Source organism: Microchirus variegatus, assembly GCF_963457635.1.
Source record: "Microchirus variegatus genome assembly, chromosome: 2".
Taxonomy (NCBI): Eukaryota; Metazoa; Chordata; class Actinopteri; order Pleuronectiformes; family Soleidae; genus Microchirus; species Microchirus variegatus.
The window spans coordinates 5,964,460-5,978,704 of NC_139803.1; the positions used below are offsets into that span (position 1 = coordinate 5,964,460).

A 14,245-nucleotide genomic window follows, 5' to 3' on the forward strand; every position below is an offset into this window, starting at 1 on the left:
GCTACTTTCATTCTCCCGACAATTTTCAAACCTGAAAATCACATCCATTTTGTATACAGGACACACACACACACACACACACACACACACACACACACACACACACACACAATGACCATGTGGGATTATGGGTAAAACACTGATCACAAAGCAGCAGACGACTCCTTTAAAAACATGAAGTGAACATGACAGGATCAACATTTAATGCAATATTGTAAATTGCTGGACGGTGGTTTTCTTAGGATGAATCTTTTCAAACTTAGAGGAACTTCAGATGATTTTATTATTTTTTTTAAAAAGACTCCACGTCTACAGCTGCTGTTACTGAAACTGTAGGTTTGGTCACATGTTACTAAGAAAGATGACATAATAATGCTTTAGATGTGGTGACACATTTAGATGGAAGTGATTGGTTTTGTTTTGTAAATAAACGTTTCCTCATTCAGTAAATATCTGAAGTGAGGGATTGTTATTTTGTTCACATTTTGGAAAAATACGTACAACAAACCGAGCTTTGTTTTATGTGGAAATGGTGATGAGGTGACTGAACAGAGCGGTTTCAAGGACGACGCGTTCGACCTGCAGCTTCACAAACTAACTATTCTATAGCTTTGAGCTGCTGTTGTGGCAACAGTGACACCTGATGTGACTGCTGCTCCATTGTGTCTGGTCATAACAATGTTTCATTCACCAGAGAGGGTGACATTTTCGTTTCTGTACCACAGGCTACTTTATTCAAAAGCATTCAGCGACACAATACACTGACATTGGCAAAAAGGTTAGGGTTTTTTTGTGTCGTGCAAAAAAGAGAAGGGACACAAATCTCACTAAATATAAACTGTTAAAATGTCCTAGTATAGTATATTGACTAAATGTAAAAAAAACTAAAAAATAAAAAATAACTTTTGTTCAAAATCACCCAAAAAAGTAATAGTATAGTGAGTATAAGTAAGTAATACCATGTTTGTCCACCGGAGGGCAGTTTCAGCAGTTGAGCAGCCATTATTCCTCAAAATGTAATACCACGTTTGTCCACCGGAGGGCAGTTTCAACTGTTGAGCAAAATTTCACCTACATGTAATACCACGTTTGTCCACCGGAGGGCAGTTTCAACTGTTGAGCAAAATGTCCTACATGTAATACCACGTTTGTCCACCGGAGAGCAGTTTCAACTGTCGAGCAAAATTTCATCTACATGTAATACCACTTTTGTCCACAGGAGGGCAGTTCCAGCAGTTGAGCAAAATTTCCTACATGTAACACCACGTTGGTCCACCGGAGGGCAGTTTCGACAGTTGAGCAAAAGATCATCTACATGTAATACCACATTTGTCCACCAGAGCAGTTCCAGAAGTTGAGCAAAATTTCACCTACATGTAATACCACGTTTGTCCACCGGAGGGCAGTTTCAACAGTTGAGCAAAAGTTCATCTACATGTAATACCACGTTTGTCCACCGGAGGGCAGTTTCGACAGTTGAGCAACATTTCCCACATGTAATACCACGTTTGCCCACCGGAGGGCAGTTTCAACTGTTGAGCAAAATTTCCTACATGTAATGCCACGTTTGTTCAACGGAGGGCAGTTCCAGCAGTTAAGCAAAAGTTCATTTACAGGTAATACCACGTTTGTCCACCGGAGGGCAGTTTCGACATTTGAGCAAAAGTTCATCTACATTTAATACCACATTTGTCCACCAGAGGGCAGTTCCAGCAGTTGAGCAAAATTTCACCTTCATGTAATTCCACGTTTGTCCACCGGAGAGCAGTTTCGACTGTTGAGCAAAATTTCACCTTCATGTAATTCCATGTTTGTCCACCGGAGAGCAGTTTCGACAGTTGAGCAGCCATTATTCCTCAAAATGTAATACCACGTTTGTCCACCGGAGGGCAGTTTCAACTGTTGAGCAAAATTTCACCTACATGTAATACCACGTTTGTCCACCGGAGGGCAGTTTCAACTGTTGAGCAAAATTTCACCTTCATGTAATTCCACGTTTGTCCACCGGAGAGCAGTTTCGACAGTTGAGCAAAATTTCACCTTCATGTAATTCCACGTTTGTCCACCGGAGAGCAGTTTCGACAGTTGAGCAAAATTTCACCTTCATGTAATTCCACGTTTGTCCACCGGAGAGCAGTTTCGACTGTTGAGCAAAATTTCACCTTCATGTAATTCCACGTTTGTCCACCGGAGAGCAGTTTCGACAGTTGAGCAAAATTTCACCTTCATGTAATTCCACGTTTGTCCACCGGAGAGCAGTTTCGACAGTTGAGCAAAATTTCACCTTCATGTAATACCACGTTTTTCCACCGGAGGGCAGTTTCAGCAGTTGAGCAAAATTTCCTTTTTTTGATCCACTCTCTACAGTAACAGACTCACAACTGTGACATTTTACACACGACGTATGAAATGAACGATCTATGTTGATACTGTTAATATAATCAATATAATATATATATATAATATTTTAAGAACTAAAAGTGGATAATTTCAGCGGCTTTTAAAAGATGAAGGAGAACAGATCGTCCAGCAGATGGCAGCATTTCAACGTTGATTATTTCAGGTGGCGCTGCTCCTGCACAGTGACTTGGTACAGTCCACCGCTCCCTTCCGTGTCTATACATTTGGAATGTTCTACGATTTAATATCATTTTATGTTCTGTATATTCTCCTGTGGAAAAACGTGATATTACATGTAGAGCTGCTCAACTGTTAAAAGTGCCCTCAGGTGGACAAACGTGATATTGCCTCCCCAATTAGTACTTTGACACTTAGGTCCAGGATTTGAACCAACAACTTTCCAGTGGTGGAACATATATATTCCCATACTGGGAATTGAACCCAGTCCACCTGGATTAAAACCAGGAATCCTGACCACTAGACCATATGGGATGTTACCTATGTCCTTGACCTTGGTGCTGTTGGTTGCTGATTGACTGCTGTTGCTGTGATCAACAACAACTGGGCCGATGTCAGCCTCAGGCAAGATATAAGAAATAAAATACAACCCCATATGCACCATTTAATCCCATATTTACGTTTGATTCTGTCAAAAACAGCCCATCAGCTGATTGTAGGCACAGCAGAGCCTGACGGGGACACTGTGATGTCCAACACATTAAATAAGTTCAATGATCAAATTGGGCTTTGTTGACATTTTCTCCTCCTCTTTCACTCTGATCATTCGTCTCTGTCAGAGCGCTCACCAGCGCTGAAAATGGCCGCGTGGACAAGGACGTCGCTTCTCAAAGCAAGGCATCGTGGGTTCGAATCCCACTGAAGGTAAGGAACTACACATGTGTGTCTGTCTGTCTGTCTGGGTCAATAAAACTAAAAACCAACAAAACTAAAAAACTTCAAAACCAAACCAAACCTCTCGAAACTAAACCCTCCACTGCGTGCTTGCGTCCGTTCGTCGCATTTCAACATCGATTTCAACGAGGATTTCCATCTCATAATCAACGCTTGCAAGGACTCTACAGAAAAGGGACACAGGAAGCTAGCCTTGAAAAAGGCTAGCTCATGTGTCTTGCTGACGAATGTTATCATATTAGCATTATTGTGCCTTTGTTTTGATTGTCATCATAGTGTTTAGAGCTGAATTCATATAAAAAGTCACAGGTTATAATGTCGTCCAAAATTTGGCGAAAATGTGACAAAAAAAAGTCATACTATACTATGTAGTCCAAAATTTGACCTTTTTAAAAAAACATTTTTTCGTCGTCATACTATGCTTTGTCGTCCAAAATGTAACAATTTTCTTGCAAAAAACATTTTTGGTCCAAAATTTCACAAGAACGACATACTATGTCACCAAATGTGCCTTTAAAAAAAAATTGGGTCCAAAATTTGACAAAAACGTCATACTATACTATGTCGTCCAAAATTTGACTTTTTTTCACTGATAAGGTTGTGACCTTTTTTTCTGCAGTTCATTTCAAAACATGTTAACTCTTTAAGTAGCGTTCGTTGAGCTACCCAACTTTTGAAACTGCCCTCCTGTGGACAAACATGATATTACACTTATGGCTGCTCAACTGTTGAAAGTGCCCTCCTGTGGACAAACGTGATATTCCCTCTCTCCCTCCCCTCTCCATAAATGGATTTGGAATCTTCCACTTCCTGTTTGCCATGCGGAGCCAGCAGGAGCAGGAGGAGACACCCGGGAGGAGGACGAGGAGCAGCGGGGACAAACATGTGGTAACTGCTGCTTAAAAATGATCCACACATTTCTTAGATGTTCTGTTGACGCTCTGTTTACAACTGTTGTTAACATCCGACCTGAGTGATCTGATCACAGGTGTTCACATGACACCTGCTGCTAATGCTAATGCTAATGCTAACGTCACTGCTCCACAGTAAACAAACACCTTTTATTTCATTTGTCTTCACATACAAATGATGTTGTTTTCTGTTTGTTACAGAAAGACAAAGAATCCATGAAATGTTCATGTTATTATTTTTTTTGTTTGGTCCAGAAAATGTTTGACAAATGTTTATCAATGTTTCTCAAACCTGGAATTGATCATTCTCAAATGTCTTCTTTTTTTTTTTTTTATCCACAAGGCAAAAATTATTCTGTTTAATATTGCAGTAATCATTGCATCCCTACTTGTTTGATATATATATATATATCTATAGTGAAAGTGAGCACTTGGCACCATCCAGTGGACTGAACTATTCATTTTGTTATTTTTTAATACCAATCCACACACTAGAACAAACAAATAGTGTCCATGTGTATTTGTTTATGGAGCAGTAAAGTAGGATTCACCTGTGATTTCATCACTTTAGACGGACGTTAACAGCACTTGTCAACAGAGCCTCTGTTTAATGTGTCTGCATTGATTTTCATTGTTAACATGTGACTTTAGTGAAAACCACATTCACCTGTTTGCTGCTTTTTCAGGCTGAAGCCAGTCCAAGTCAACTGCAGCTGTTTGGAGCTCTTCAGTGTTGGGATGTTCACACACAAACTTTTAATAAACACTCATTTTTATCTTTAAACACTTTAGATGACCCATGTTTAGCTCACTGCACCAAATTTGACAAAAATGTCATACTATACTATGTCGTCCAAAATTTGACAATTTCTTTGAAAAAATATATTTTGTCCAAAATTTGACAATTTCTTTGAAAAAAAGTTTTTGGTCCAAAATTGAACAAAAATGTCTAATTATACATTGATCACCTAAAGTGTTTGAATATAAATGAGTGTTGATCAAGTTCCTGTGTGAACATCCCAACACTGAAGAGCTCCAAACAGCTGCAGTTGACTTGGACTGGCTTCAGCCTGAAAAAGCAGCAAACAGGTGAATGTGGTTTTCACTAAAGTCACATGTTAACATGTAAAAAATGATGTGCACACATTAATCACACACAAGTCTAATTAATGTGTGGATGATTTTTAAGCAGCAGTTACTGGACACCTGGACCCCAACTGTCTGGTGGACTTTCCAGGGAGTGAACCCCTGTCATTTTTTTATAGTTTTTTTTATGCATTTTTGGGAAAAAATTTGTGAAATAAAACATCATAACCCCCTCCTCTCATGTCTGTGAATTTCCGGGGGGACACAAGCCCAGCCCCGTTCTCCTACCACCACACCACCACCAGTGAATAATCTCTTGGGACTGCGAGGTAGAATCGAACCAGCCACCACCTGACTGACACAACCTTACGGTTGTGAACCAAACCACCACGCCACACATCCCTGAGAGATTTGGGAGCTCTTGGTGATTTTCACTGTTCACTTTGGATGTGGAACCTTAAATGTTGGCGTATAAGGGAATTGAACCCAGAATCTCATGATCCTGATGACTGCTCCTTAACCAGTTGAGCTAACTTCATGCTCTTTCTCCCATTGTTCGAACTCCTATTTACTGTTTGTGGTTGAATATTGTATTTAAAAATCAGTCCATGCAAGATTCAAACCCATACTCACAAGAATCAGGGATTTGAACCCACAGTCTTAGGACTCTGACTAGTGCTCCTTAACCAGTTGAGCTAAGTCCACACTCTTTGTTTCATTTTTCGAACTCCTACTTACTCTTTTTGGTTGAACATTGTATTTAAAAATCAGTCCATGCAAGATTTGAACCCATGCTCACAGGAACCTCAGGAACTTGAGTCATTCTCTTTGTCCCATGAGCTACTTGTCCTTGAGGGTTTTTCCTTAAAATTTGGAAGCCTTTAAATAACAGAACATGCCTCCACATGTTGAACTATATCTTAATGTCCGTCCGGTACAGGCAGCCATACAGTTGGTGTAATGGTTTACACACTTGTCTTGGAGCGGGAGACCTGGGTTCAATTCCCACTTGGATGTTTTCCTCCCTGTGTGTCTGACACACACACACACTGAAGTCTGGTTGTATGACCATCAACACTAACTTTGCTTACACACACACACGAACAATGCGTGTGCGCGATACACAAACACATGGAGAACATGCAAAAGCCCATGTTCCAACCGGGATTCGAACCCTGGTTGAAAGACAAGATTGCAACACTTTACACAAGAGTGCTAAACCAGGTGAGCTATTCGTGCTTGTGAAATCGTCACAAAATTTGTAAGCCTTTAAATAACAGAACATGCCTCCACGTGTTGAACTATTTGATAACGTCCGTCCATCATAGGCACCGAAATAGTTACTGTAATGGTTTACACACTTGTCTTTGGAGCAGGAGAGCAGGGTTCAATTCCCACTTGAAACAAGTACCTTTAAGCATGCAGTTTTTCTCCCTGTGTGACTGACACACACACACATTGAAGACTGTGGGGGAGTGGGGGGTGTAATACACAAATGAACATGCAAAACTCCATGCACGGAGGTACTTGTTCTAAGCGGGAATTGAACCCTGCTCTCCTGCTTCAAAGACAAGTGTGTAAACCACCACACAACTGTTTGGCTGCATGTGCCGGACGGACGTCATCAAATAGTCCAACGCGTTGAAGTCATGTTCTGATATTTAAAGGCTTCCAAATTTTATGCTGATCTCACAAGAACAAATAGCTCACCTGGTTGAGCACTCTTGTGTAGAGTGTTACAGTCTTGTCTTTGGACCAGGGTTCGAATCCCGGTTGGAACATGGGCTTTCCTGCACGTGGTTTTGCATGTTCTCCATGTGTTTGTGTATTACCCCCCACACCCACTCGCCACAACACCCCCAAAGTTAGTGTTGATGGTCATACAACCAGACTTCAGTGTGTGTGTGCCAGTCACACAGGGAGAAAAATGCCATGCATAAAGGTACTTGTTTCAAGTGGGAATTGAACCCTGCTCTCCTGCTCCAAAGACAAGTGTGTAAACCATTACACTAACTGTTTGGCTGTCTGTGCCGGACGGACGTTATTATATAGTTCAACACGTTGAAGTCATGGGTTCTCGAAAGACTTTCACATTTTAAGAAAAACCTTTCAAGGACAAGTAGCTCACGGGACTAAGAGAATGACTCAAGTTCCTGAGGTTCCTGTGAGCATGGGTTCAAATCTTGCATGGACTGATTTTTAAATACAAGATTCAACCAAAAAGAGTAAGTAGGAGTTCGAAAAATTACATAAAGAGTGTGGACTTAGCTCAACTGGTTAAGGAGCAGTAGTCAGAGTCCTAAGATTGTGGGTTCAAATCCCTGATTTCTGTGAGTATGGGGTTGACTCTTGCATTGACTGATTTTTAAATACAATATTCAACCACAAACAGTAAATAGGAGTTCGAACAATGAAAGAGAAGTGTATGAAGTTAGCTCAACTGGTTAAGGAGCAGTCATCAGGATCATGAGATTCTGGGTTCAATTCCCTTATACGCCAACATTTAAGGTTCCACATCCAAAGTGAACAGTGAAAATCACCAAGAGCTCCCAAATCTCTCAGGGATGTGTGGCGTAGTGGTTTGGTTCACAACCGTAAGGTTGTATCAGTCAGGTGGTGGCTGGTTCGATTCCACCTCGCAGTCCCAAGAGATTACTCACTGGTGGTAGTGTGGTGGTAGGAGAACGGGGCTGGGCTTGTGTCCCCCCGGAAATTCACAGACATGAGAGGAGGGCGTTATGATGTTTTATTTCACAAATTTTTTCCCAAAAATGCATTAAAAAAACTATAAAAAAATGACAGGGGTTCACTCCCTGGAAAGTCCACCAGACAGTTGGGGTCCAGGTGTCCAGTAACTGCTGCTTAAAAATCATCCACACATTAATTAGACTTGTGTGTGATTAATGTGTGCACATCATTTTTTACATGTTAACATGTGACTTTAGTTTAAACCACATTCACCTGTTTGCTGCTTTTTCAGGCTGAAGCCAGTCCAAGTCAACTGCAGCTGTTTGGAGCTCTTCAGTGTTGGGATGTTCACACACAAACCTTTAATAAACACTCATTTATATTCAAACACTTTAGGTGATCCATGTTTAGTTAGACATTTTTGTCCAATTTTGGACCAAAAGCTTTTTCTTTTTTTTTAATTGTGAAATTTTGGACGACAGTAAAGTATGAAGTTTTGTCTAATTTTGGACTAAAAATATTTTTTTCAAATTTTTTTTACATTTTTGGATGACATAGTATATTATGACATTTTTGTCAATTTTTGGACAACATAGTATTTTGGAAAATAAATTTTGGACCAAAAAAACAACAATTTTTTTTTCACTGTCAAATTTTGGACGACAGTATAGTATGAATATTTTTTCAAATTTTGGACTAAATATATTTTTCTTCAAAAAATTGCCAAATTTTGGACGACATAGTACAGTAAGACGTTTTTGTCAAATTTGGTGCAGTGAGCGAAACATGGATCATCTAAAGTGTTTAAAGATATAAATGAGTGTTTATCAAAAGTTTGTGTGTGAACATCCCAACATTGAAGAACTCCAAACAGCTGCAGTTGACTTGGACTGGCTTCAGCCTGAAAAAGCAGCAAACAGGTGAATGTGGTTTTCACTAAAGTCACATGTAAACAATGAAAATCAATGCAGACACATTAAACAGAGGCTCTGTTGACAAGTGCTGTTAACGTCCGTCTGAGGTGATGAAATCACAGGTGAATCCTACTTTACTGCTCTATAAACAAATACACATGGACACTATTTATCTTCGTTCTAGTGCTGCAACTAATCATTGTTTTCATCACGGATTAAACTGTGCATTATTGTCTGGATTCAGAAAATGTTGATCAGGTTTATTTAAACCTGGAAAATGATGATGTTCTAAAATGTCTTGTTTTGTCCACAAACCAAAATGATTGAATGGTTTCTTTGTTTTTATGGAGCAAAAATAGCAGAAAACATTGACATTGAAGAAGCTGTAAAATCAGAAAGCTTGATTTAATTCTTTTAAATATTGCAACCGTTTGTGTGGAAATATTATTACTATTATTATTATTATTATTATTGGTTAGAGACAATAAGTATTAATTTTTTTAGCATATATTTTTTTTATCTGATTTTTCAAATAAATGTCAAACATATGTGGGGATTGGTATTAAAAAAGTGCCAAGTGCTCACTTTCGCTATATGTTATTATTTATATTATATATCAAACAAGTATGAATGCAATGATTACTGCAATATTAAACAGAATAATTTTTGTCTTGAGGATTAAAAAAAGATAATTTTTCAAATATTTTCTGGACCAAACAAAGAAAATAATAAGATGAACATTTCCTGGATTCTTTGTCTTTCTGTAACAAACAGAAAACAATATAATTTGTATGTGAAGACAAATGAAAGGTGTTTGTTTACTGTGGAGCAGTGACGTTAGCGTTAGCATTAGCATTAGCATTAGCAGCAGGTGTCATGTGAACACCTGTTCACATGACATCAGGATCACTCAGGTCGGATGTTAACAACAGTTGTAAACAGAGCGTCAACAGAAAATCTAAGAAATGTGTGGATCATTTTTAAGCAGCAGTTACCACATGTTTGTCCCCGCTGCTCCTCGTCCTGCTCCCGGGTGTCTCCTCCTGCTCCTGCTGGCTCCGCATGGCAAACAGGAAGTGGAAGATTCCAAATCCATTTATGGAGAGGGGAGGGAGAGAGGGAATATCACGTTTGTCCACAGGAGGGCACTTTCAACAGTTGAGCAGCCATAAGTGTGATATCATGTTTGTCCACAGGAGGGCAGTTTCAACAGTTGAGCAGCCGCCATGAATCGATTATTATCAACTATATGTCCATAAAAAACGCTACTTAAAGAGTTAACATGTTTTGAAATGAACTGCAGAAAAAAAGTTCACAACCTTATCTGTGAAAAAAAGTCACATTTTGGACGACATTGTATTGTATGACATTTTTGTCAAATTTTGGACCAGAACATTTTTTTGCAAGAAAATTGTCAAATTTTGGACGACATAGTAGAGTAAGACGTTTTTGTCAAATTTTGGACCAAAATTTTTTTTTTTTTTAAAAAAGGTCAAATTTTGGACGACATAGTATAGTACGACTTTTTTTTGGCACATTTTGGCCAAATTTTGGACGACATTATAACCTGTGACTTTTTATATGAATTCAGCTAGCCTTTTTCAAGGCTCTGTGTCCCTTTTCTGTAGAGTCCTTGCAGGTTGAATGTTGAAACGCGACGAACGGACACAAGCACGCATCGGAGGGTTTAGTTTTCGGAAATGTTTTGTTTGGTTTTGAGGTTTTTTAGTTATGTTGGTTTTTAGTTTTATTGACCCAGACAGACAGACAGACTGATGGGCTGTTGTTGGTCAATAACTTAGGTAACATCCCATATGATCTAGTGGTTAGGATTCCTGGTTTTCATCTAGGTGGCCTGGGTTCAATTCCCAGTATGGGAATATATATGTTCCACCACTGGAAAGTTGTTGGTTCAAATTCTGGACCTAAGTGTCAAAGTACTAATTAAAATTATTTAATTTACAGTCATAGACGCCACAGGTCACTCAGGACAAGAACTAACAGATTCAGGGACAGCTTCTACCCCAAAGCAATAACTATATTAAATAAATCAAAAAACACGTAAACACAGGCTGCTCAATTAAGGGATTTTGCAATTCAACAGATGTCAACGTTTTATGAATGGATTAAGTTTTATTAGTTTTATTAGTTATCTTATTTAGATAGTCTTTATAGTTTTATTGGATATGAATGACACACCGACTGGTTTTTGCACTTTCGTTGTACATGTTGCAAATGACAAATAAAGATTCCATTCTATTCTGTTCTAGATGGCCTGAACACAACCTGGTCAGAACTTATGGAAAATGTAGTTTTTGTTACAGCTCAATTTTGATAATTGTTTGATAATTGTTGATTTGTATTCCATCTCGAAGTTGATCATTTTTCAATCAAAAACTGTGAATATGGGACTTTTAACTGGAAATTTCTTTAAAACTATACAGTAAAAATGTCAGATTTCCGGTATAGTAGTGGATATCAATGTGCCGGTTGAAAGGAGGAAGAAGAATTATTCAAGCCGGAAGTGTTTTCAAGGGACACAGCAACAACTTTTATTCTGAAGTCCTCGAACCGGACGCGTCGGTAATGTTGCTTCCGGCAGGAAAACAAACCCGGATATCCATGTAAAAAAAGAACTGTTAGTTTTAGCGTATTATTCACGTATAAATAACCGGAACCGGCACTTTAAATGTCTGTCTGAGGCGTAACTGTGAAACATGAGCGTCACTTTGGACATACGACTGAAAAGAGCGAATAAAGTTTATCGTGAAGGGGTAAGTTTGTCTCATCACAGACGGCTAACGTTAGCCGCTTCTGTAGCATCGTCTGTGCTGTGAACATCACAGTAAACCTGACTGTTAAAGGATTGTTTAGAGTCACTAGAATAAACAAATAAATGTCCTCGATAACCAGCGACTAACCAACCAGGAGACAATGGTTGTTGTCTCAGCACGTGATCCACAGCTGATCAGGGTCATGTGACTGTGTTTGTGTTTTCAGTGTCTGAAACAAAACTATCAAAACAATATCACTGTTTAATTTAATAAAATAAAATAAAATGAGCACATATTTGTAGTTTATAGTCTTGGAAACAGTTGTACATGTAAATAAATGCGACCTAGTTTCTCATTAAGTGACATTTCAAGTGTTTATAACGTTTATTACGAGATACAATGGGGTCAATGTTTAAGTGTGTATATATGTGTATATATATATAAATACACACATACATGCATACATATATATCTATATGTCTATATATATGTATGCATGTATGTGTGTATAGATATATATATACACGTATATATATATATATATACACACATACATGCATACATATCTATCGACATATTGATATATACGTATGCATGTATGTTCGTATATACACGTATATATATATGTATATATATACGTATATATACGTATATATACAGTACAGACCAAAAGTTTGGACACACCTTTCCATTTACTTGAATGAGGAAGTGTGTCCAAACTTTTGGTCTGTACTGTATACATATATATATACGTATATATATACGTATATACACACTTAAACATTGACCCCATTGTATCTCGGAATAAACGTAATAAACACTTGAAATGTCACTTAATGAGAAACTAGGTATATTGGAATGCTGTCAACAGTGTGTGTGTGTGCAGGAGGTGGTGGCCGGCGTCATCGTGCTGGTGTGTAAGGAGTCGTTGCAGCACCACGGCATCACCCTGAGCATGGAGGGAGTGGTGAACCTGCAGCTGAGCTCCAAGAGCGTCGGCGTCTTCGAGGCGTTCTACAACTCGGTCAAGGTGAAACCATGCGTGGAAATTGAGAATTCACACGAAATAAACGTAGATCAAGAAGTAAGTAATAGAATTACAGTTTTCTAACCCTCACGTGACCTCCCTCCCTGTGCAGCCCATCCAGCTGATCAGCAACAACATCGAAGTGGCCAAAGCAGGAAAGATCCCTGGTGGAAAGACCGAGATTCCCTTTGAGTTTCCTCTGCACACGAAAGGCAACAAAGTCCTGTACGAAACCTACCACGGCGTCTTTGTCAACATTCAGGTGAGTCAGGGCCTCGGACTCCATTAGATTACATTAGATGTCATCATTCAACAGTGTGAACAGCTGTGTTTGTGTCTCCTCCTGTCAGTACACTCTGCGCTGTGACATGAAGCGCCCCCTGCTGGCCAAAGACCTGAGCAGGAACTGTGAGTTCATCGTACATTGTCAGGTGAGCGAAGCAGAAACTGTGTTCACGTCAAATTAAATGACAGATTAAAAACTGATGGTAGTTCTGAGATTATGTCGTCTCGGAATAATCTAAAATGATCGTAGATTAAAACACAGCCACGTTGAACTGCGTGGAATCCGTTTCTCTTCATCTTCAGCCGCAGAAAACTAAAGTTGCTCCAAATCCGGTCAACTTCACCGTCACTCCGGACACTTTAGAGAACACCAGAGAGGTGAGGAGACTACTGCTTTTTATCCTGATTTCTATCGTTGCAGTTAAACAATGACCCTCCTTGTTTTCTGTGTTCAGAGGAGTTCACTCCCCAAGTTTCTGATCCGAGGACATTTAGACGCCACCAACTGTGTGATCAGCCAGCCTCTGACCGGAGAGGTGCTGGTGGAGAACTCGGACGCTCCCATCAAAAGTATCGAGCTGCAGCTCGTGCGGGTAGAGACCTGTGGTGAGGACACGCCCCCACGGCGACATCACAAATCTTTCTTCTGTTGTAGCTTTGTTTTCTTTTAAAGAAACGCGCGTGTCGTGTTCAGGTTGCGCTGAAGGCTACGCCCGAGACGCCACGGAGATCCAGAACATCCAGATCGCAGAAGGCGACGTCTGCCACGGCCTCTCCATCCCCATCTACATGGTGTTTCCCAGGCTCTTCACCTGCCCCACGCTGGAGACCACCAACTTCAAAGTCGGTCAGTAAAGCTCGTCTGTTTGTTCCACTTTTTGTGGAGCATTTTAAAGCCATCGTCTGCTGCATTTTTTTAGGGAATTGTTTGAGAAATATTACAAAAACAGAGTTTGTTTTCCGTCCTTTTTAGAGTTTGAAGTGAACGTCGTCATCGTGCTGCACGACGATCACCTGATCACAGAGAACTTCCCCCTGAAGCTCTGCAGAATCTGAACCCGAAGTGCACCGTTGGACTCTGTTAACCGCCAGAAACAGCTGCTGTGCAGAGGGACAGTGTTGTCGTGTCTTATCTGACGTTATCTGCTCCTCTGGAGCGGCTAATAAATAAAGAGAGTGGAGATCAACACGCCTTCATCTACTAAATGAGAACTTTGAGGTCATTTGAAATGTTGTTTTGTCCCTCAA

At 39.7% G+C, this 14,245-nt stretch overlaps 1 protein-coding gene across 1 annotated transcript; it reads left to right on the plus strand.

The window, feature by feature from the left end:
* Positions 1–11,516: 11,516 nt before the first annotated feature.
* On the plus strand, positions 11,517–14,179 carry vps26c (VPS26 endosomal protein sorting factor C). The gene is made up of 8 exons (XM_083909979.1): positions 11,517–11,685; positions 12,572–12,715; positions 12,825–12,974; positions 13,063–13,143; positions 13,301–13,375; positions 13,453–13,603; positions 13,692–13,844; positions 13,971–14,179. The coding sequence occupies exons 1-8, from the start codon at positions 11,629–11,631 to the stop codon at positions 14,051–14,053; spliced, it is 894 nt and encodes a 297-aa protein (XP_083766105.1). The 5' UTR covers positions 11,517–11,628; the 3' UTR covers positions 14,054–14,179.
* The last annotated feature ends 66 nt before the right edge of the window (positions 14,180–14,245 follow it).